This window comes from Simochromis diagramma, unplaced genomic scaffold (genome assembly GCF_900408965.1).
Source record: "Simochromis diagramma unplaced genomic scaffold, fSimDia1.1 OVJJ01000816.1, whole genome shotgun sequence".
Taxonomy (NCBI): Eukaryota; Metazoa; Chordata; class Actinopteri; order Cichliformes; family Cichlidae; genus Simochromis; species Simochromis diagramma.
The window spans coordinates 6995116-7019627 of NW_024386908.1; the positions used below are offsets into that span (position 1 = coordinate 6995116).

The 24512-nt window shown below is 40.4% G+C and overlaps 1 protein-coding gene across 6 annotated transcripts in view; it reads left to right on the forward strand.

Annotated features, from left to right (window-relative positions):
• ccdc146 (coiled-coil domain containing 146) overlaps positions 1-24512 on the forward strand; it is an 85840-nt gene that overhangs the window by 55490 nt on the left and 5838 nt on the right. For 5 of the 6 annotated variants that reach the window (XM_040035335.1, XM_040035329.1, XM_040035332.1 and 2 more), the window contains exons 11-21: positions 5111-5207; positions 6203-6295; positions 7184-7351; positions 7936-8024; positions 9349-9513; positions 9676-9751; positions 11261-11409; positions 11506-11734; positions 22500-22610; positions 22702-22839; positions 24366-24491. In XM_040035335.1, the coding sequence (XP_039891269.1) occupies positions 5111-5207; positions 6203-6295; positions 7184-7351; positions 7936-8024; positions 9349-9513; positions 9676-9751; positions 11261-11409; positions 11506-11734; positions 22500-22610; positions 22702-22839; positions 24366-24491 (1441 nt within the window). The remainder of the gene's footprint in view (positions 1-5110; positions 5208-6202; positions 6296-7183; positions 7352-7935; positions 8025-9348; positions 9514-9675; positions 9752-11260; positions 11410-11505; positions 11735-22499; positions 22611-22701; positions 22840-24365; positions 24492-24512) is intronic. The other variant, XM_040035330.1, reaches the window with a different exon arrangement.

A 24512-nucleotide genomic window follows, 5' to 3' on the forward strand; every position in this document is an offset into this window, starting at 1 on the left:
CACCTGGTTCTGCCAGAGGTTTCTTCCTGTTGAAAGGGAGTTTTTCCTTCCCACTGTTACCAAGTGCTTGCTCATAGGGTGTCATCTGATTGTTGGGGCTTTTCTCTGTATTATTAAAGGGTCTTTGACTTACAATATAAAACGGCTTGAGATGGTTTGTCAGTTAGTCATGACTAGGGAAACCTAGTCATGCTATAAATCATTTAATGATACACTGTAAAGATTAGGGGTGCAACGATACACAAAATTTACGGTTCGGTTCGGTTCGATACTTTGGTGTCACGGTTCGATATTTTTTCGATACAAAAAAATGTTCATGCCTTTTTAATTTGTCATTTATTAAAAATTATAAATATATATTTTAACTCAAAAGTACAGTTTTTAAATTTAATGTTGCTGAAACAAAAGTAATTTAAAAAATAAATATATCTCAGGGCTCTCAAAATTTCAAAATCCCTGGTAGCCCTTCGGGCAGGGACTCTTCAGTTTTTGGTAGCCCAAAATAAATTTAAGTAGCCCGAATAAAAAAGAGAGCAATTTTTTGATTGATGTTTGTTTCTGTTTGTTCCTTTACAATATTATACATTAAAGTATAATATTGTAAAGGAAACAAAACATTAATAAAAAAATTGTTGAAAAACAAATTACAACATTGTATAAAAATTACAATCATCAACTCAAATACTTGGTTCTAATTGAACAGAAATTTCTATGAACTTGTAAGAACTGTGTAGGACATGAATCAGTCTGTGTCAGATCCTGAATTTGAAATTTCCGCTGAAGTCACGGGTAAGAGACAAGTGGAACCAAGATCTAGGCCATTTGCTTTTTGAAGTTTGCAAAGACTGCTAAATTTTGCCAGTGGTAGTTCACTCTTTGCAACATAGTACGCTGTTCTAAACAGATTTTTCAGGTTTATTTTTAGTATGTTATTTGCAATTGGTGTTTGTTCTGGGAAAGATATTGCAGACTGAGCAATAATGCATTTCTTGCATTTCTCATGGCTTCTAATGGGGCCTTTCTTAAAATGACTGGTCCCAGTAACAAAGGCGCTTGTCGACTCAGAAATCGAGAGAAAACCAACAACACACCCGGCAGAACATTATGTTATTTACACGGGTGCACATAAGTGGTCCGCATGTGCGCATTCGCTGTCAAAATAAAAGACACGCACCAGATAAGAAGTTGCAACGTGCGATTGCGTCCATATAAAAAGCACTGTTTTTGTCCGCTAGAGTGGGATTTTCACGGCACATTCTGCACCACATCTCTGTGCGTTCATCATTTGTTTGAAGCCAGCTCACCTCCTGCAACCACTTTTCCGAGAATACACGCTTCTTTTGTGGTTCGGACTCCTTCTGACATTTCTTTGGAGGTGGAGGAACATCACAGTAATTGCTTAAAGGAGCTTCTTCGACATCTTTAAGAGTTTTAAACAAATATCTGTCCTCCTCCAGAAAATCTTATGTATGCAAACGTTGCAACTTAATATCTTGTGCGCGTTTTTGTTTTTTTGTTTTTTGTTTTTTTTGACAGCGAATGCGCACCTGCGGACCACTTATGTGCAGCCCCGGTTATATAGCTCATCATATTGCAGCCACAGAAATTCTTTTGTCCATGAAACCATAAAGCTGCACTTTCTTTTTGCCTTATAGTCTGATTTGTCATAACTTTTCCGTTTTGTGGTAAGCTTTTCTTTGGCTGTCACTTCTTCACCCTGACCTCTCTTATTTGGCTCAGCAGAACTAAAATATATATCCTGCTGCTTTTACACACACACACACACATAACGGTCAGCGATTCTCTGCGGGATCAACCTCTCATATGTTTAAGCTTGCTGCGGGAGATTTCACTTGTCATGTTTGCATAGTAAGCTAACGATTGATAAGACGATGTCAGAGGAATTGGTGCGCAAATTATCATCACTCACCAATCAGTACTGTCGCTCTCTATACACAGTTTGCCCGATTGCAAAGTGAAAGCAAAAGACAAGCACAAATTCAAACGCGATTGCAATATGTCACATATTGACAGTGGCTCACCGATGGCAATGACATAATTACCCAGCTACATTTCTGAAAGAATGCAAAAGCATTGACATATATTTTTCCTTCCTACAATAGCCGGACGGGCAGGGCAGAGATAGATTTTGGTAGTACGTCCCGGGGCTAGCGATTTTGCAAGCCCTGTGTTACAGGCATGGCCCTTTAAGGATGAAGCCTGATGGGAAATGTATTCGGGATGTGTGTAGCGGGACTGCCTGGTGTGTGTGTGTGTGAAGAGAGAGAGTGGAGCAGGGGAAAAGTAACGGTTAGCTACAGAAGAGACGAAAAGAAAATAAATAAAAGGAATATAATAACTCCCTCAACAGCCAGAGTTGTGTCGGCGACGCTCGCTGTGAGTAAACTGTTTCAGCCCACTGTACGCGGTGTTCCTGCCTTAGAGAAGAAATAAAGTTCGGTGAAGCAGTTTCCTACGCCTCCTTCGATCTTTTTGCTAGCGGAGTTGACCTGTATAGTAAGCTGTTGCCGGCTACCAGTCAGTTACGGAACCTTAAAGTAACTGCCAGAGGTTTCCTTACTACGGTTCGGGGCCGCGGATCTGGCGCGGTAACACCTGTATCTGATTGAGGAATCACTCATCTTTGGAAAAGAGAGTTTATTACAGAGAAATGGCTCTTTCCAAAATAAAAGCTATACTATACGCTTCTTCTGGGCTATATTCTCAGCAGCATATTGTAGCGGGTCAGGGCTGTTCGGGGTTCTGTTTGTACAGTTATGTTTTGTTTATGTTGCCATAGTGACGGGTGACGCCCTCCCGCTGCAATGGTGTGTCCTTCCGGGGTCAGAGGGCGCCTTGTGTGTTGTTGTTGTTGTTGCTGTGCGGTTGCCGCACTGAGCAGTTAGCTAGCGGCAGTGTTCTTCTGCAGATGTCAATAAACGGCTGTGCTCCCTGGCTAGCTCACGGGAAGCAAGACCAAACGACACATCTGTCTCCTCGTTGTCTGAGCTCGCCACATTGGTGTCAGAAGTGGGATGATGGTGGCACCCCATGTTCTGACCCGAGTGACTTTCCCCCCGCCGGTCGTGACCCGCCAGTGTGCCAAAAGAAGGCACCTGGACATTTGTAAAGTGAAAGCAAAAAACAAGCGCAAATTCAAACGCGATTTGAATATGTCACATATTGACAGTGGCTCACCGATGGCAATGACATAATTACCCAGCTACATTTCCGAAAGAATGCAAAAGCATTGACATATATTTTTCCTTCCTACAATAGCCCTACGGGCAGGGCAGAGATAGATTTTGGTAGTAGGACTGGAAAAATCGCTAGCCCCGGGACGTCGGGCTAGCGATTTTGCAAGCCCTGTGTTACAGGCATGGCCCTTTAAGGATGAAGCCTGATGGGAAATGTATTCGGGATGGGACTGCCTGGTGTGTGTGTGTGTGTGTGTTGTGTTGTGTGTGTGTGTGTGTGTGTGTGTCTGTGTGTGTGTGTGTGAAGAGAGAGAGCGGAGCAGGGGAAAAGTAACGGTTAGCTACAGAAGAGACGAAAGAAATAAATAAAGGAATATAATAACTCCCTCGACAGCCAGAGTTGTGTCGGCGATGCTCGCTGTGAGTAAACTGTTTCAGCCCACTGTACGCGGTGTTCGTGCCTTAGAGCTTAGAGAAGAAATAAAGTTCGGTGAAGCAGTTTCCTACGCCTCCTTCGATCTTTTTGCTAGCGGAGTTGACTTGTATAGTAAGCTGTTGCCGGCTACGAGTCAGTTACGGAACCTTCAAGTAACTGCCAGAGGTTTCCTTACTACGGTTCGGGGACGACTGACCCCTTAGGTGGGGGCTGTGTAGCGGGTCAGGGCTGTTCGGGGTTCTGTTTGTACAGTTATGTTTTCTTTATGTTGCCATAGTGACGGGTGACGCCTTCTCGCTGCGACGGTGTGTCCTTCCGGGGTCAGAGGGCGCTCTGTGTGTTGTTGTTGCTGTGCGGTTGCCGCGCTGAGCAGTTAGCTAGCGGCAGTGTTCTTCTGCAGATGTCAATAAACGGCTGTGCTCCCTGGCTAGCTCACGGGAAGCAAGACCAAACGATACTTCCGTCTCCTCCTTGTCTGAGCTCGCCACAATATTAAACATATCAGGTCCCCATAAGGAGAATCATGTGCTAACGGCTGTCTAAATGACTCGGGTAAAGTTTGTAGCATGCATGCTTGTTGTTTTTGTCTGCTTCCACTTGTCTTTGCACTAGGATGATGTCAGAGTAAATGTGCAGTCATATTCCTTGTGTTCCCACTAGTGCTGTCAGCGTTAATCTCGTTGACGTGATGTTAACGCCACAACAGGGCAAATCTCCGTTACCGAGCTACCCCTGCGTGGGGCTAGACAGCCAACACGTTAACCCACCCATGTAATTGAGCATTGTGTGGCACATCCAACATACTGTTTTACTTTAGTCCATGATGCGCTTACCTTCAGGGTCATACGTCACATGAAAACCAAAATAATTCCAAACGCCAGATCTGAATGAGGGTGGGGGAGGTTCAATTTGCCATGTTGCAAGGAGAGCTTAACTTCTGTCTCGCTAGCTTGCCCTGCGCTCTTCCTTCTGACAATGCTGTCTGTGTTGAAGGCTCAGTGGATCTGCGCTCTACAGTGCAGCCTAGGCGGAGTAGTCGAACGCAGATTCACTGAGCGCTCAACACAGACAGCATCGTCAGAAGGAAAGTTGATTAAATAAATTACAAATTTTGTATTGTTCATATATATGCGTACCGAACCGAAAGCACTGTATCGAACGGTTCAATACCGATACGAGTATCGTTGCACCCCTAGTAAAGATCCTTTAAGTATAAAAAATACATCATTTTGAGCAGTGGCAGGTGTAGTTTTACAGTTTTTCTGCATCAGTGTGCAAATGTTTTAAAGTCTAACAGCTGTTTAACAAGAGGTGAGTCTTTAGCTGCATTTCAAACACAGTTCAAAACCATCATATTTGACAGCAAACCATATGCAGCGCTTTATAATTAGCTAGATGTGAAACAATAGATTTTAGTGTTGGAGAGTCGGTGTCATGATAATGAAATATTTAAAAGGGGCCTGTTTTTTATCCTCAGGCAGATGCAAGCCCTGAACAGGATGGAGCACGCATTGACCGCAGCCACGGAGCAGCTCGAACACACGCAGAATATCTACGAGAAGTTAAAGGCTCAGGTGATCTGTGAAATGTTGCTTTCACATGAAGATATCTGGTGAAGCAGTTAAAGTGTCCAGTGTGATTGCTGTGGTTCCTTTGTACCTGTAACACCTGAAATTGCAACTTAAAAGCTTCACAGTACTGTATAGATTCTCTTCATCTTCTCACTGGAGTTAACAACAGATTTGGAACATTTTCCACGCTTTGACACAGGTGTTGTGTTGTCACATAAATTGTTGATTTATATTAGACCAAGCTTCCTGTCATTTTTCTGATGTGCGCATTTTTTAACGAGAAAGTGGAAGGAAGAAGAACAAGCGGCTGATTGGAAATGCATCAGCACATCTCAAAAGGACATAATGGCATGAAAGGAAATCAATATGACACATCTGGGAATTTGCACATTGAGGAAACAAGGAAACAACGCTTCTGAACATTATGATTCACTCAGTTTGCTAATCAAGAATAGCTCACACGAACAGCCGCACGTAATGAAACTGAACTGTTTGGAGGAGTCTGTGGTTTTACCACAGAAATTCATCACATTTAAATCGAACGCGATGTGATTGATGGGTTTAATATTTTCATACTGTTGTGCTCAAACTTTACCCAGCAAGAGGGCTAATAATGAATATTTATTGCTTTATGTATGCAGATGAAACTTAATTATGGTATTGCATTATCTTTTTTGAAGTACTTGAACTTTCTGATGTAGTCTTCTTCTCCCTCCAAACTTTTATAAAATATGCGGCTGCGGAGATCAAACCGCTAAAAACGAGACGCTGTTATAAGATCAAGATAATCTAACACTGTTGTGTTTGTTTTTTAGTAAGCCTTTTTGTGGGATTGAATATTCACTGGCCGGATTAGATATTGGGTGTAGAGGGACTCAATCCTCATGGTGTTTTTTTTTTCTTTACACTGTGGTCTGAAGAACATTGCATTTGAACCCAATTCAAAGGATACTTGCCAATTTATACTGAAAGAAAACTCTCATTTTCTGAATTTTCAGTTAGATGCTGTCCCCAAAACAGAAGCCAGCTTTCAGCAAAGGATGGAACTTCAGAAAGAGGTTGAAGCTCTCAAAGTCAGCTTTGAAAAGCAGGTGGGCATGTAAGGGCCAACCATCGATCCGTTTTCTTCTGCTCATTGAATTCAGGGTCGCAGTTTGAGCTGGAGTAGGGCGAGAGGCTGCGTATACCCTGGATACGTCTCCAGCCTATCAAAAGATATGCTTTAAATACCACATAGACTTTATTAATCCGACACTGGGGAAATTCACGTTATAGCAAGAATAAGTGTGAGCAAGAAAAAGCAAATTGGAGATATCTTGATGCATTCTCAATGCGCTTTGTGGGAGAAACGTTTCGTCACTCATCCAAGTGACTTCTTCAGTCTCAGCTGACTGCAGGTTTCCCCAAATCTTATAAACAGTACATTTGCATAATGACTGAAACCAGCCCACTGAAACGTTTCTCCCACAAAACGCTACGTCCAGATGAACAGAATCAACTTTTGGAGAATTGGAGATATATTAGAAAAAGGAAAAAGTAGAACAATAAATAATAAATTGTGTTTAAATACAGAAAAAACAGACAAAAAAAACTACACGAGTAATTTCTGCTATTCACAAATGGTTGCTACAGTATGAACACTCACAAAGAAATTTTCATATTTACTCTGGGAGTGATAATATTAATTATAATATGCTATAATATTAGTTAGTTTTAATAAACATCTCAGGCTTTTTCCACTTTCTGGGTCTTGCACTTTTACTATTAAAGTTCTCACTAAGTCGTTTTTCATGTCTTTGTATCTTAATTTCAAGAAATGAGGGACAAAATGAGATTTCTGTTTACATATTTTGTTCATGACACACAATAAGAGAAAATTGATTTCAGTGATCGCCCCGGGGATCCATAATATCATTCGGTTTTTAATGTTTTTAAGGTGTTTTTAAACTGTGAACGGCTCCTAAATTGTTCCCAAACAGCTATTGGCGGCTGAAGAGGAAAGCGAGAGAAAGCAGCAGCATCGGGTCATTCAGGAGCTGCTCAGTGACTCAAACCGCCTCAGAGAGGAGGTCCATAACCTGAGATGTTTAACGCAAATCAAAGCAGAGGAGAGAGGCCAGAAGCACCGTGAACTGCTCAGGGTCGAGGTGAAGTTTAAACCCACAGACACGCACGCAGATTTATTTACATTTTATGTCATCATTAGTGCATTTTAGTGCATAATATAATCATTTATGCAGACACAGAGCAGTTCAACTAGACTTGTGTGAGAATCAGTGGGTTTGTATTTTAGATACTTTCGGATGTAAGCATCACAGTCGAGAAACCAGCGAGCAAGAGCGCATCTGTCATCTACATTAATAATATTGGGGATATTGGGATTGAGGAAAAAACATTTTATAAATTATTACAGATTTTTTTTAATTAATAAAAGATTCATCGACTCTTTCTTAATTAGTACATAAGAAAATCCTGGATCAACAGCAACCAGCTCGAAAATAAATGAGAAATTCTTAAAAATAATAAATAAAATTAAAAGAGGGACTAATTACAAAGAAAACAAAGACTGTTAGATCAGTCATTTGAATTTTTATTTATCCTTCATTTACTTACAGTTTAAAAATGGAAGCTATTTTAAAGGCACAAGGGAAGTTTGATACCTGGCACAAACACGCACGCGTGCATACACACAGCAGATGATGATGCTGTTCCATGTTAAATCTTCCAACAGCAACTGAACGAGCGCATCCAGCACGAGCTCAAAGAAAAAGACCTGCTCATCATGGACCATAACAAGCTCAACACTATGCTACAGCGCAGGTGCACCTGTTTTGTTTTTTATAGATGTTATAGTGTTGTTAATGATGTTGTTAATTTCAGAAATAAACTGTATAACAACAGTTTATTTCTTTAATAAACTGTTGTTACTGTCTCTGTCTGGCTCTCTCTCTCTGAAATAAAAGCATTTTATTACATTTTTATTTCCCGATGCAAAATCCTTGATGTGTGTACCTCATTTTGCTCTATCCATCCATCTTTTCATCCGTAATTGGATGAAGTAGCATGAATTTAAATATCAGAACTTTTGCAGTGACTGCCTGAAGTCTAGAATTCATGGACATCACCAGATGTGGTTTCCTCCCTTGAGATACTATGCTAGGACTTTACTGCAGCCATCTTTAGTTGCTGCTTGTTTGTGGGCCTCTCTCTCAGTTTTATCTTCAGTAGCTGAAAAACAAGCTCTATTCGAGTTTTCTGTATGCTTTGAGTTCTTACCCATTTCTAGCTTTGTGTTTCTCCAAAAGGATCACAATGCTAGATAACATTACAACTCAGCAGAGGAAGACGCTGTTAATGTTCATGTCCTCTCACATTGTCACGAGCCACAAGGTTTTTGGATAAATTTGACATTTTAAGTGCCATTTAATTCCATTAAACTAAAGTAAATATCCAACTCCAAAAGCACAAAACTCACACCAAGTATGTAGATTTTGGTTTTCAGTGAAATATTCCTTTAATATAACCATTTTTCACGACTGATAATTGATTCCATGTTATATGTTTGGCTCCTCTGATCTGCAAAATATCTGCAGCCACAATTAATTCAGACATCTGTGCATGTTGTCTTGGTAGAAAACCATTTCTTTCTAATTGGTCATACTTCAGTGTTCAGACACAGACTAATGCATAAAGCACCACCCAGTATAAAAGCAGATTTTTAAACATTGCATTCATTAAGGTCAAAGCAGCAGAGTTCAGTTTGAAGTGGTTGCACTTGACATGGAATCAGACAGTGTATCTCCTCTCTGTTCTCACATTTAGCCGTCGTTCGTCACAGCACACACGCCTTAGATGCATTTTAAACCCCGTGAGACTTTGGTTCTTTCATAATTTTGTGATCCACTGATCACTTGTAATGAATATGAGTCACTGATATTAAGATTACTCTGTTGGGAGTATAGCATCTGTTGATGACAAAGTTTCTGTCCATAGTTTATTTAACAAGCGCACATAGACCTAAAAGTCTAAGAAGTATAAATACAAAGCATTAGTGTAACGTGTAAAGAAGTTGTTCTGGATTGGGAGTTTGTGTTGTAGATAAATAATGTGTTCATTACTAATCTGTGTTTTGTTACCTCGTCAGAATATTACAGTACTCTAAGCTGTCCGATATGGTTATGGAAGAGAAGAAAAAGTATGTCAAGCTGAAGCAGATGGCCTCACAGACGATCACAGAATTGACGGAGCAGATTAAGGTCCTGGAAAATGAATCGGAAATCCAGCGAACCATTGCCATCAACAAGGACAGGTGTGTTTAGGATACGTGGTCATAACCAAATACTATAATAGCATTATAACAGATCCTGATTCTTTAAAAGCTACAATGTCAAGCTGTGTGCAACGAGTTATGTTTTTATTGAGTTTCTGTGTGTAATTTTGATCTTTTTCCCTTTATATACGTCTATTTCAGAGGACTCTCAAAGGCTCGTATGAAGATCTCTAATACTTCGAAAACAAGGGACAAGCTACGCAATGACATTTCTAAGGTTCACAGACACACACACACCCTTTGCAGTATGGCAGTATCACAATTTAGACAGTTTAAACAAACATTAAATGAGCTGCGAGACATCCAAAGTTGTGTACAGACACAAATAAGACAGGGGTGAACTCATTGCTAGCATTTTATAGTAAAATGTGTGGGTTTTTTTTGTTTATCACTGTTGTTAGGATGATCTTACCTGAAGTGCTTTATTACTGTGCCATATATTAATCTCATATTAATCAAACTGCCATATAATCATATAGTGTAGTGTGGACACAGACCTTAATAATAAAGGCATTAGAATAGGTGTCCTTCAGTCGTAGACTCTCACCCATGTTTGCCTGTAGAGAAGTAGATAGTAGTGGAAACTTGTAGTGGAAACTTACTGAAATGCTGTTGTTTAGACTAGAAAAGGTTCCCGGTAATAAAACTGTCAGGTGCCCGTCACCATTTTGAGATCCACGGCAACATGTCTTGCAGGACGCATCTCCCTTCTAGAAGTATTGTGAAAGTGAAATAAAGTGTTAAATGGTCTACTGAGCAGTGTTTTGTCTTTCATCGGCTGCCTCTGAGGAATCAAAAGAACTCTGTGAAGGGTTAGGGAAAGTACCTTGCTCAGGGGTACGTCAGGGTAGCCGTTCAGTGGATTCGAACCCCGACCTTCCGATCATGGGGCGACCACTCTACCTACTGAGCTATCCCTGCCCACAAATTATGAAAAACGTGAAAAGATTCCTGACTTTGATTACCCAAATGACATTTTAAGAAGGTTCCTCTCCTGGATGTTATACTTGTACCATCTTTGCTGTTGCAGAATTCTCCCACAGATTTAGAGTCAGGATTCTTTCAGTGCTATGTCTGTGTTTTGTGATACCTCTGGCCCAAAAAACCTTCATCGCAGAGCTGGCTTTGAGTTTGATGAGTGATGACCAGTGGATAACAGTGATGTGCTTTTGAAATGACCTGGGGTTTTTTTAGCTTTTCGGTTAGTCTTACTTCTGGTCTTTGTTCTGGTCTTCCCTGTTTGTTTTTGTTAGATTTCGCTCCAATTGTGTGCACCACCTGTTATTTAGCTTTGTTTTGCCAGCTTGTCCCACCACTTCCAATAGTCAAACATTCCAGCCGTTTTCTTGAGTTCCTGGTGTTTTCTCCTTTTTAAACTTCCTCGTGTTTTAAGAGACTTCTCCTTGCAAATGTTTCGAGGACACTGACTAAATGGTCTGTGCTTGACCATGGCCTGTTCTGCATTTCTCTCCATCACACTAAAGGACAACACAAGTATCTAAGGAAAGGGCAAACATGGAAGAAATACTTTAAAAGAATTAATACATAAAATGTACTGTATTAAATCTGATACGTCCAAAGTTCTGTCGCACTGAACCCCACTGACCATTAAAAAAAAAATAATTAGAACAGACTTTTCTGAGGGTCATTAAGTGCTTTGTACCGATCTTGTTTCTGATGCTGTGAACATGCTTATTACTTTCTCTTTCTCTCTGACTTGTTGTAGGCTGCCGGGAAGCAGTGCCAGATAAATCAGGAGTGTGAGGACAACAAACTGGAACTAATGAAGCTCACACAAATGATCAGCCATCAGCAGGAGACTCTGCTGGAAATAAACAAGAATCACGAAACTGCCATACAGCGGCGCAACTTCCTGTATGTTCATAGCTTAAAGCTCAAGTAATGGCTACCCGAATGCTTACATATTGACCTAAAGCTCGTATATACTATATGCACTTCTCAAATCTACAGAGGAATCCAGCTCCTGGAACATGAAGAGATTTTGTGTAACTACTATGAGAAGGTGAACATCCGGGAGGCAGCTATCACTAAAAGAAACTCGATTCTGGAGGCCCTGGAGAAGGACATGAGAGACTTGGAGTTAGCGATTAATGAGGAGAAGAGGCAGATAGACCTGAAGAAGAAAGATGTACTCCTCAAGAGGAAACTGGAGGAGGAGATTACAATGCTCCAAATAGAGGTAGAAAAACATTAGATAAACCTACACACTCATCCTCACACAGACGGTTAACAGTCCGTCCACAAAGGAAGCAATTACACCAAACTTGTGGAAATGCATACTAATTACCTGAGAAGTTATAGAGTAGGAGGAAAAATGTGTCTACTTATTGCATGCTTAACAGGTTTTGAGAATGCAAGATTTCTATGAAGATGTAGAAATCCTTCATTAAACTCATTTTTCTTGTGTAAACAGTGCTGACAGTGTTCCGGCAACAGTCTCACAACACCCACTTCTCTTTTCTTACTGTCTTCTTTTATTCCTTATTAACAAGAAATGAAAACTGGAAATGCATCATACTGTACAGTTCAAGACATTTTTGCATTGCCTAATGTTAGAGCCACCCATAAGGCATATACTCTTGAATGAGCACTGCATCCTATAAAATGTCCCTGCGCTTTCCATAGTGGCATTTTGCTAATATAGCCACTAATTGGTGCCTGAAGTGCAATACGCTGCTGCCCACATTTCTCCAACAGTGCAACCATGACTATATCATGAAATGCCTTTGCTTTGTGGATTCAAAATCCTCTCTGAATGTAGTTAAACCTGCCAGCTAGCATGAAAAAAAAAGAGATGCTGTGAAAGTACAGATTTTCCTGAGAATCTTCTGGCACATGTGGTGTCTGTAGGTGTGTTCGCGTTAGCATGCCTGGTCCATCTGCAAACCAGGGACTTTCTTCAACAGCACTTCCATGCGTTGTCCAGCTAGGTGTGTGTGTGTTCCCATTACTCCTTGTCATAAAAATAATATACGCGATTTATTTTTTATCCGTAGAGGTCTGAGGGAGTGTATGACTGCGGGTGTATGTGAGTTGAATGGTGTCAGAGATTTGACAGATTATTGCTCAACTTTTACTGTCTCTATCAAGCCAGGGGAACTCCAGCAAGAACAGTTAAGTGCAGTGCTTTAGAATAAAACCCATAGAGCAGTGGAGACACTCAGAACATCACTAATGAGCAGGTCCTTGTTTTGAAACACGTTCAGCATTTTATCTCACAAAGAGACTTCTGAATTACTCTAGTAAACATGCCGTGTGGGAAGGCTTTCGCTTTACTTTAATGACAGGACTCAGTGCTCATTAAAGTGTAAACATTCGTAGTTTGACCATAATCAAGACTGATTATGCTTGAGAGGTGTCTGCTTGGACAAACTAGTGGAAGAATGCATGCATCTATTCACAATTTAAAACAAAACATTTTGAAATAGCCACACAAGGGATGAAGATTGGGGGGAATTTTCTTCCCTATTGTCAGATGAGAGCCTCATTTTGCTGAGCAGATCTTAATGGAGTGAAAGTTTAAGGATGGACAGTTGCCAAATAAAGTTCAAGACACACACGGATACTCAGAAAGAAGATAAGTATGGGACAAAGGGGAAAAACCCAAACGATAACACTGTGCACACAGAGATGAAGAGAAATTTGAAACAGACACACAAACATGCACCGAGTTCCCCTTCCAGCAGCTACATCATGGGATTGGGTGTGTTACCTCTCTGGATCAGAGTGATTGGCTTACAGTTGCTGCTGGACCAGACGTATGTTATCCGAGTCTTATGCTCTTTTGGATGAACATAACGTTGGATAAGACTTCAGCGTGTGCTGCTCATTTGAAAAACACCCCTCTCCGTTTTGTCCATCTGTTTACTCCTTCTGTTGTTTATGTTTGCTACAGGGAGCCTTGATGATGCCATCTTTTTGCTTTCACTCATGTTTCATTAGTTTCTTTACTCTTTCCCACACTTTGTTTTCAACAAAATTCCTGAATTTTATTGTTTCCACCAGGATTTTTCTTTCACTTGTGTTCACAACTTCAGCCTTTTGTTATGTTCTTCTTCCTCACACAAACTAACTATATATTTGGATATTTTCATCGATGTTAGGTCTCTGACTCTGAGGATTGCAGGGCAGCTTGCCTGGTCTATTTGGGCTAGACTGAAATATCTCAGCAACAGTTGGACTTATTAAAACTTCATACATATTTTCATGAGGCCCAGAGCACAAATCCTGCTGACTTTACCTTGACCGGTACCATCAGGTTGGCAGTTCTGGTTGTTAGTACAGTTTAATTCTGAACGTTGTGTCTAAAACATATCTGACTTTCACTTTCAGCACTTTTAGGGCGGGGAAGGTGATCTGGATCTTTTTGTTATTCCACTGCTGTTTCAACATGGTGTTTATCCTATAAATATTCTTGCTGACTGTAAAGCAGTTGCCTAATCAATTACATCATAATTTCCTACAAACTTGAATTCTGAATGTTCTTATTAAACTTGTTGAATTGCAGTTATGCGCTTGGGCTGTTGTCACTGGCATCCTGCTGTTAGAATGCCTGCCTATGAAGGGCTGTTCTGAAGAAAAAAAAGATATGCACAGTTTGGAAGTTTTGCTGGAGATGCTATAATCGACCAATAGAGAGGAACGGCACCTCTTCTGTGCAGACAGACCAACCCTGACCTGACTATCATTCACACTTAAAACCTGTGACCAGCACATTACAGAGCAGGCTTATTTTCACATATTTATTGAGTCAGAACCAAAACTCCAACAGTATGCTGCTGATGTTAGTAGGTGGAACCAGCTTCCTCTCTCCCTGTCCAAAGATTTGCTAATGTGGGTACAAGAGCGTGACGCCCTGCAGGTGAGCAGAAAACAAAAATCACACCCTGAGTGTATCTAACTGAGAAAACAGGACACTGTCTGCTCATAGGTTAGCATAAGTCAATCACAAGGTAGTCATGCATACCCTTCTATCTCATGTATTTTACTTAAAATGGGTCCATCATTTTACAAAACAAACTTTATTGTATCAAATAAGATTTGAAAATAGCAAGTGAGACCAATAAAGTGTTTCCTGAGGTCATTGATATGGTTTAAAACACACATGCTACTTGATGGCAGATCCAGACACTAATATCCATCTTTCATATACAGTCTATGTTTGATTCCCAAGTTATTGAACAAATACTGTTTCCTTTAGTCTCAGCTGTACTTTTGCTCTTTAGCAAATGTTAACATGCTAACATATTGAAGTAAGATGAGAAACATTGTAGCGTAACACCATTTTAGCAATGTTAATATGAGCATTTTAGCTGAAAGCCTTGCTGTAGCTGAGCACACATCCTCACAAAGCTGCTGTCGTGGCTATAGACTAGCTTTATCACGTTTGAGTAGACGTGCTTCTCCTGAAACTTTTAGTATCAACAGTTATCTCCTTAATTAGTTTATCAGTCCATGTTTGTTCCTCTCTCTTGCCATTCAGCCACCCAGTTATTTAATACTTCTCCCTCTCATCTGTGTGTAAACAGCAAATCATTTTCTAAATTACAGTTTTCACTCGTACAGCCGTCTAGCTCCCCCGGGTACAAAAAAGTGAATCATGGGGGTCTCTACTTTTGCAGGAGGCTCACCAGCTCAATTCATTCTCCCTGCAAATTCATTCTCTATGCGAATTCAATCTCCATGCAACTGCCTTGCTGTCGATTTATCATATATATTGTGTATTTGTATTCATCTGTGACCAGTTTATCTGTTCATTGCAGACAGACCCCCCCCTTTCCTTTGATGGGAAATTTTGACAAAGATAGATTGGGCCATCTGTGAAACTATTGAAGTTCAATATACTCTGAGGCTTCCATTTGCTCTGAGGAATTTTAATTGCAGCAAAATAAACAGAGGTTGGGGTCGGAATCTAAATTTGCTGCTTGTTTATGAGATGCGGGCGCGTCGACGTCTCAAACGCGTACAGGTGCACACGCATCAGTGCGCACACCGAGATCTGCGCAGCGTTTGTGAAATCTAAATGTCGATGAACAAACAGTCATCTAATGACTGGTTACACTTCTGTTATGCACAGTTGCATGAGCAATCCCACAGACATACAAAGACACAGTCAGTTGTGGATTTATAATAGGGTGGAGCTGGTGACAGATAGCACTGTCCCTATAGTGGTGAGTCATATTCTGTCCCTCTTAAATCTTCGTCCAATGTGTCTGGAACCTATTACTACTGGGAAACCCTTTGGCAAAAAAATCGCTTTGACAGTATGTGTGTGTGGAAGTTCATGTATATTGGATGGCGGGAACAGGTAGAGAGCAAAAAGAGCAAGAAATAACTCTCAACTTTGTACAAGTTCTGAAAAGAAAAGTCATATGATACACAAAGATAAGTTGCGAAGCAAGTACTGAATTAAAATCAAGCAACGACAAGGTATAAATCAAACGGGCACATAAACAGAATAATGTAGTGAGGGTGAATCCACTTTCTGTGAGTGCATAAGTGGACAGAAGCGTGTTCACGTTAAACAAACACTCGTGAATGTGAGAGAGGTAAATCACAATCAAGTATTATCAGTTCACGTCGATACCATTGAAATTCATGAGGTAATTAGACTGAAATGCAGCTATATAGTAACTGCTCCATAACTTAGTTCCTTAGTTTAAAGTGTTTTAACGTCTAGGTCTGGATTGTTTAGTCTCTTGATTGTAGTATTACTTCCCAGTACTTATTAGTTTTGATATCTATGTTTCTACTTCTTTTTCATAGCCAGGCTGTCCTAGTCCCATGTCTGTTTTGTCCTTGGTGTGTCATATGTGAAGTTCACCTTTCTGTCTGCCATCTGTTTAGTTACTTCCTGTCTTGCTTTGGTGGTCTTTTTACCCTCTGTGCTTTCATGTCTAGCTTAATTCCCTTTGTCTCATCTTCCCTGATTATCTGGGTTCCTTGATGTCCCAGTGTCGTGGCCTTCTCTAAGTTAAGACAGCTTCCTGTTTCATTGTGATAACTGTTGCCTTCTGTGACTTGTGTTCATGTCTGTAGTTTTTGTAGTTTTGCCTCTGTCTCCCATTCCTTGTGCCTCGTTCCCTCTTGCTGTGTGCCCTGTATGTTCCGTGTCTCCCATGTGATTTCCTAGTTAGCAAATTCCTACTGTCTGCCCAGGTTAAGTTCCTTTGTTTTTTTGATCCGCGTGAGCCCATCAATAAAGTTGCATTTTGAGTTCAGTGCCGCTTCAGAGTCGTGTATATTTGGTTCTAATCTTGTCAGCCACACAGGAACACATGACACAGCCCCCATGAAATGCCACTCTTGAGAGTTGGGATGTAGGTTAAATGTATTTCCGGTACAGCGATACAATAATTCAGCAGTGACATATTTTTGTGGAACCATCACGAAGTTAATTCATGGATCAAACAATAGATTACCAGTCACAGTTTCTCCATCTGTTTTCCAGACACAATGAAAAACCCAAATTCTTTCAGTACAAATTAAATGCTTTTTGCTTCTTTTGTGTCGTTACAATGTTATCAGGTACACGCCACTTTATTTAGTTGGTTTTGCTTGTGGTTAAACTGTGGGGTCATTAATTCTAAATAACCAGTGATTATTTTAAGTTATGTATGGTTTTGCTTCACCCTAGTTGCCTTTCTATAGCCTGAGGTTGTCTGCAGGCCTTACCCATACTTTATAACCATTGGTACATCTCACAGTGGAAAGCCGGGGCTTTTTCATTGTCAGAGTCTTCAAGGCTGTGGAATGACTTGCCTGATAAATGCATGCTGGCAGAGTTTGAATCGTCTTGTAAATCTCCTGTCAAAACGTACATCTGGCTTTTATTTCTTCCTTCCTAGTTGCATTATGTGACCTGGTCAATGTGGTGGCTATATTTCTTCATTTTGATTTCATTGTTTAGACATTTTAAAAAAAGAGAGAGAGAGAGAGAGAGACAAGAAAAAATCTCCTCTATTTGACATTGTTTTTAGTTGTAACTTGTGCTTGGTCCTCATAAATATATAAATATTCCTTTGAGCTGCTCTACTCCCATATTTTTCTAATTACCCTTACATCATCGTATTATATTAATATGATTTTAACTTGCTGACCTTTATGCTTTACTGATCTGTTCCTTTGTCTCTTATCTAATTACAAGGCTTTTTGAAGACCAATTTGTGGACGTTGTATATAAATAAGGTCATTATTTGTTTTTTTTATGGTTACACTTTCAGGATTTCGGTGTAGCATCTATTATGAAGCTTTTTAAGCCATCATGTTAATTTCAACCTGAGCTGAAATTATGTAAATGATATGCTAATGGTAGGCTGCTCGGATGCTGTCATATCTACAATGTTTTACTGCAGTCATGAGCCAGGAAAGCAGCTATTATTTGCAACTGTCAGATGAAGAATACAGAGGCAGGCAAGCAGGCAGAACAGAGACAGATGAATACAAAGGGAGAGACGTACGTCAGTGTGTATATGGCTAGAAGGAAGAGGACGGCTATAAAAATGCTACAAGAGAGGGCACTACAGAGAAAAAAGAAGATTGATTGAAGAGTGGGGAGAGGAGAGGGAGGGTATCAAAGACACACTTTGTGCCATCCATCATGTACTGTTTAAGTGACTTAGGGTGGTTACATATGAGGGTGCAACACAGATTAATCAGTCAAGTCAGAATCGAGTACATATTTGTCGCAGTCGGAATTTGACAACTAAAGAAGTTCATTTAAAGCTCTGAGATTAAAACAAAACATTTCTTGAGTAAAAAACTTTTCTTTCATTCTTTCATTCAGGACATTTTTATAGATTAGCTTGGTTGTTTGCTGTGACTTGTGGTGTATGTGCTAATTTTTTTTCAATATTATTGTTGCGATTCCTGGGTTTTGATAGTTAGTTCTTTTCTGTTTACTTTCTTTGTCATTTCTTGTTCTCAGTTGTTCTTGACTATTACTTGAAATTTCAATGTTTACTTCAGCCATACATCTTGCCCTGTATCACCAAGTCAGTTCACCATAGTAAATCCAGGTAATGGAAACATATCCTGTGATATGAGCAACGCAAAGTCTCAGATGCAGTGGTGTAAAGCATGGACCTACTATATTAATAAAGTTTAGCCTATTTGAAAGCAGGAAGAAAAACTAGCAAAAATGCTCACTGTGTAAAATAACAGACGTATCCATTTCACACCTCCGCAACGAGATAATTTGATGTTATTTTTATTATTGATTGTTTTTCCATTAGTCTGTCGTGGTAGCATCCTGCAGACCAGCATGGCTCTCAGTCTGCTGATGGACACTTTCTGTGCTTGTCTGACCATGGGGTCTCCTGAAGCAGTAGACATCAGAGAGACTGTGGCTTTAGCACTTGTGGAAGCAAAAGCTCAGTTGTGAGAGGACTCCATGGGAGGCCGCAGAAGAGGACTCTCAGCAGGTCTCTATGAAGAAAAGCAGGGCTTTTCTGTTGAACTAGACTGGGAATATCTTTGGGCAGTGGAACAAGCACTTGAGGAACTGTTAAACCCAGCCAAAATCTCCTGTGTGTAGGAGACAGACCCTGAAAAATAAGGGAAAGCTTCATCAGTTGCACTGGCAGAGCTCGCTGGGGTAGTTAGAAAGCTCTCTGGTGGTATTACACTGCTCAGCCTCCTAGGGAAATTTTATTCCAGGGTGCTTGAAAGAATGTTCTGACTGACTGTTGAGCCTCGTATTCAGGAGGAGCAATGCTGATTCCATCCCAGCCATGGAACAGTGGACCAGATCTTCACCCTATGAGATGCTTATGTAACCAATCAGCGCTTTCAGCTGATTCTAAACCCAAACTCTGAACACATAACCTGGTTGGGAGCAGTTTATGTGTTTATCATGAGTTACTATGGTGATACAGCCAGATAAAAAAGAGCCTTAAAGCTTGGTACAGTTCACTGACTCATTAATATTGCTTTATAATACACCCCTCAGTAATCAGTGTGCATTTAACAACTCTAATTGGACCTCTTGGTGAAATTATTCCCAATAAACACAAAATACTGATTAGTACAAAGACATTGCATCCATGAAACAAAATGCAATAGGCTGTAATAGCATCCAGCTTGCTGACAATGCGAACGCAATACTCTGTATTCTGCCTCTGTAGCCATATAGCTGTTTCTTGATTCTGACTATCTGTGTTTTATAATCCCCCAAGTCTTCTTTTTCACTTCAGTAAAAGTAACTGTTGTTAATTATTTATTAGCTCCAACTCTTAACACGATCAGCTCAGCACTGAGGAAAAAGTGCACAGAAACCCCACCACCAATCTAGTGCTTTGTAGACGGTCTCATTGTGGATTCATCTCATGTAAAAAAAATCAAGCTTAACCCAGCAGTCAGGATCCTGCCAGTGTAGCCATCAACCGTTTCCAGTTGTACAAATCCATTCTCTCTTTTTTTTGCAGTGGAGTAATTTCAATTAAAGTAAAAGTCGTCCAGCATTTATTAGCTCCAATTCCGACATGATCTGCTGAGCTCAGTTGCAATTGTTTAAAGCAGACAAAGAACTTGAGCATAATAATACTTCTGAAACGCTATTTGGCATTGGGTACTATGCGGTACTATATACTGCAATTAAGCACTTTATTTTAAGGTTTGTTTGAGAAGCCTGACATCAGAATTGATGGATTTCTAAGTCTTACTTCAGCTCGTATTCCCTCTAGACGATTTGGTGACCTTCATTTGCATGTCGAGCAGGGAACAGAATCAGATTTGTTGCTTAATTTCAGCTTTCAGATGATGTAATCACGTATTCAACTCCTCATACCACGAACAGGCTTTTGTTGTCAAAGTCATATTCTCTGTGAGAAGTGCACATATCCCGGGTCCCTCTTGGTCAGCCCCAGTTCCTGTTTCTCAGCATCTCTTGTCTTTTTAATTCTGCCTTTCTTGTCTGCTTTCACATCCTATCGCTCGCTCCTTTTTCTGACTCTGGCCTTTCTTTTGCTCCTTCTCACTTTATCTTCCTCTGTCTGTCAGCCTTTTATCACTTTCTCCAAGTACATTTCCTCCACTCTTATCTCTGTCTTTGCTTTTCAGTAACTTTAACCCAGCTCACACCTTGGCTTATCACATGACAGCTTTAATACTAAGTTAAAACCTGACTCATATGACAGTAGGCTTTTTAATAGGCTGATCACCCATGTCTGTTTTAATCAGACTCGCTGCCCAACTATAGGAGAGAGGCTTCATTAATCCCATCTATGAAGGACGGAATCATCACGTTGTTCCGGACTGTCTTTCTTCGCTCACATTAGATGCAGGCGCATAACCTACACTGCTGCATATATCCACACACAAACACACACACCTGTATACTCAGTATGGTTGAATGGACTGAAGCTGATGTTTCATAAGGCAGGTCGTGTCAGGTCAGACCGCCTCTGTACTTTATTCCACGTGTGCTTTTTCTCTCTTCAACTCTTCTCTCTTTACTTCGCGCTGTATAATCAATCACTTCTTCTTCTTTTATATTTGCTTCAGTGTCCCCAGGCATCTATTAATATTTTTCATGTATTTTCCTTTTTCTGTCTTCTATCAACTGATCGCAGTTTTTTTTTTTCATTGTTTCTATTTTCTGCTTACATTCATTTTATGTTGCCTGTCATGGCTCCTTGATCAGCTGAGATTCATATTTTTATTTATTTATATATATATATATATATATATATATACTTCACTGTTACGATACTACAGCTTTCTTAAATGCCCATTTCCATCTCTAGCCCCCGCTGAGGTTAGGTGGACACCTGAGTTACTATTTATCTTTGTCTTCATAATCAGAACAGCCTTTTTCTCATGAAGTTGACTGACCAGTCGTAGGTTTGAGGTAACATTGTGTCTTTATGATTTTGTTTGGTTCCTGGCTTGATCCCTCTTTATGTGGAGTTTGCATGTTTTCCCTGTACCTGCGTGTGTTTCCTCCGGGTCCTCTGGGCTATGGATGTAAGATGCATAAAGTGCCATGGCATTCATGTAAAATGCTTTGAGTGCTCAGTAACAAGTGCGTAATATTTTCTCCTGAATTCAGTCTGGTTTATTTGGTATTTTCCTAAACTTTCCACTGTAATTTTTAATTCTTGTTAGCCTTTTTCTCCCTACCAGACTTTATGACATTGCTGCATTTCATGGTGCATTTCCAGTCCTGCATGTTACTGGAATAGCATTAAACCAGTGGCACTGTGTGTCCATGTGGACTAGACCAGAAAAGCAAAGCAGGCACCCATTCATTATTCTTAGACAGGTCAAAACTTTAATTAATGTTCTATATGTTAATTTTCTGTCATTCATTTAAGCACTTTGTAGGTCATGTGCACTTCTTTTTTTTTTTTTTTTTTTTTACTCTGGCAAACCTCTAACTCCGTCTCCACTCGCTAATTGCAGCTGTTTCAGAATGAGCATTAGCTAAAGGCATTGATCGAACATGCCTGCCCTGCCCCTTCACTTAACTTTAACGCCTTGTCATCCTGTCTGCTTCTGAGCCTTTTGCCTCATCTTCTTAGTGTGTTTTTTTCCTTTTGTGTGTATCCTTGCCTCCCCTTTTATTTCTGCTGTCTTTGGGGGTGTCAGAAAATAAAAACTAAATCAAAAAAACAGGCCCTTGGAGGGATGTTGTAGCTTTTTAAACTGTGGTTTCTCTTATCACAGTTTGCCACTGGCTTGTCATGTAGCAGGAAGTAGCTTCCATGTAGGCACTATGTTTAGCAAAAAAAAAGCCCTTAAATCCCCAGTGCAACGAGTACCTTCCATCCATGGAGAACAAAGCACTCAGACACACACAGACTAATTCTAGATTCTTACTTTGTATTTTCTGGTTATTTACCTTTGGAAATTACTAGATACAAGTGACAATAGCTTATTGACTTCTGCCACAGTCAATTTGTTGTCTGTTTTCGTCTGTAATTCTCTTATTTTCTGTCTCTCAGCTGTCAGAAGCCAGGGACAAGACACTTGAGGGTGTGAAGCGAAAAGTTGATTACAAAGAGCTAAAAGGCAAAGACCCATCAACGGCAGAACTGGCCAAGAAAATTGAACAGGTACGCGACACTTTTAAAATACTACTTTATTGCAAACGTTTTCGAAGGGAATACAAAAAAGGTGTGTCTCCGCTCTGTCTCTGCACTGTAGCTTGAGGTGAATCTAGCTGAGCGCGAGAGGCAGTTGCTGGAAAAAGAACTCCTGGTGGACCAGGTGACCCGGCTCTCAAAGCCACTCAGCGAGCAAGCTGACAACTGCCAAGAGGACAGACTCTCACTGGCAAAGAAGGTAGACTCTTGTATATACATAGAGAAGAAGCTCTGCTCATATAGACACCCATAGGGTGATACAGAGACAAACACACACACTCCCACACAATACAATATACTCTCAGATACAGAGAAACATATTATTCACCCGTTATCTGCAGCGTGGTCTTTTATCTCTCTCTTTGTCTCCCTCACAAACACACTGACACATTGTTTGAGGAGCATGTGCAGGCCATGTGAGGAGCGTGCAGAGTGAGCATTTGGGAGTTCACTGAGCATTACAGTTTCTTTACACTCCCACTTGCTCTTCTTTTCCTCTTCGGCTATAAATACCCTCATCAAAAGCTAGTGGAACAAGCTTCATAGCCCATAATCATTTGTAGAAATAAGTCCCAGTAGCACTGAAAGGAATTTAATTTGAAATGAAGAAAATCTTGAGCTCAAATGTCCTCACACGGTAGACAGGCAACTACTCTAGTTGCAGTTTACATCCTTGCTTGAAGACCTTAAGGGGATCTATTAGGCGGAGCACAGAGATTAGTGTCATTCATTCAGCATTCATCCAAATGTGAAATAAGGTCAATGGTCCTGGGTGGTTTTGCAGAACATCATGGTGTCACATTGTAGTTAACCTAAAAGACCATCTCTTCATCATTTGTCATCTCCTCAGACAGTGCTGTTAAATTTTGTTGAAACCAGTCTATTAATTCTTAAGTGAAGGGAAAGAATGTTTTTTGTATACGTGATATTTGACCACCAACTTCTTATCAGTTCATCCTCGAGTCAAACTAACTAGATTTAATGAAATTCCCTCCAGGTGTACTGGGATGTTGCGTTCCCAAGAACGTGACAGTAAAATTCCTTTGCTAAGTAAACGTTAACATGAGAAAATCTCGGGGTGTCATGTATAACTGTATGGCATGCAAGGCAGAACCCAAACGCAGGACTTTGCTGTGACTACTTAAACATAAGAGCACTAAAAAAGGAAAACTCAGAAACAAGAAACTAGGAACAAAAAACTAGAAATAAACAACTAGACATTTACCACTGAGAGTTAACAAGGGAGATGAGGGAAACATGGAAACACACAGCAAACGGGGACGGCGTGACAATGATCAGAGCAAAACCACTGAAGCAAGGAGCACAAGAGTCCAAAACAAAGACCTAGCAGTTCAGAAGGCAGAAGGTGTGCCCTGCAGCAGAGATGGACCATTACAGGAGGCCGGCTACCTGGCCAGTAGCGCAGACGAAGAAGCTCTGCAGGATGACCTTGTGGTCCAGAAACTTAGAAACACTGGGTCACAGACCCAGTACTAATCAACTGGGTCTAAATTGACCTTAATCAACAATGAAAATCAGTTTTAGTTTAAACTGGTTTACTTGGATCTCTGAGAATAGGACAAATGATCTGAAAACATTATCCCAGAGGCAGAACAAAGTACACTAGACCTGTACACTACATTACACTCTCTGATTAGCTTGAGACTGAACATTTATGAAGAATGATCTACTCTGTGCCTCTGTCTATGTGTTCTCTGCTTCCAGCTGAATGAGCTCCGAACTAACATAATCAACACCAACCACCGTATGATGGCCATTTCTGCAGAACTTTCCATGAAGCAAGCTGCTGCTTTATCTCTACAACAACAGATCAAAGAGAAGGAGCTACAGGTCAGGGGGGGGGACACATGT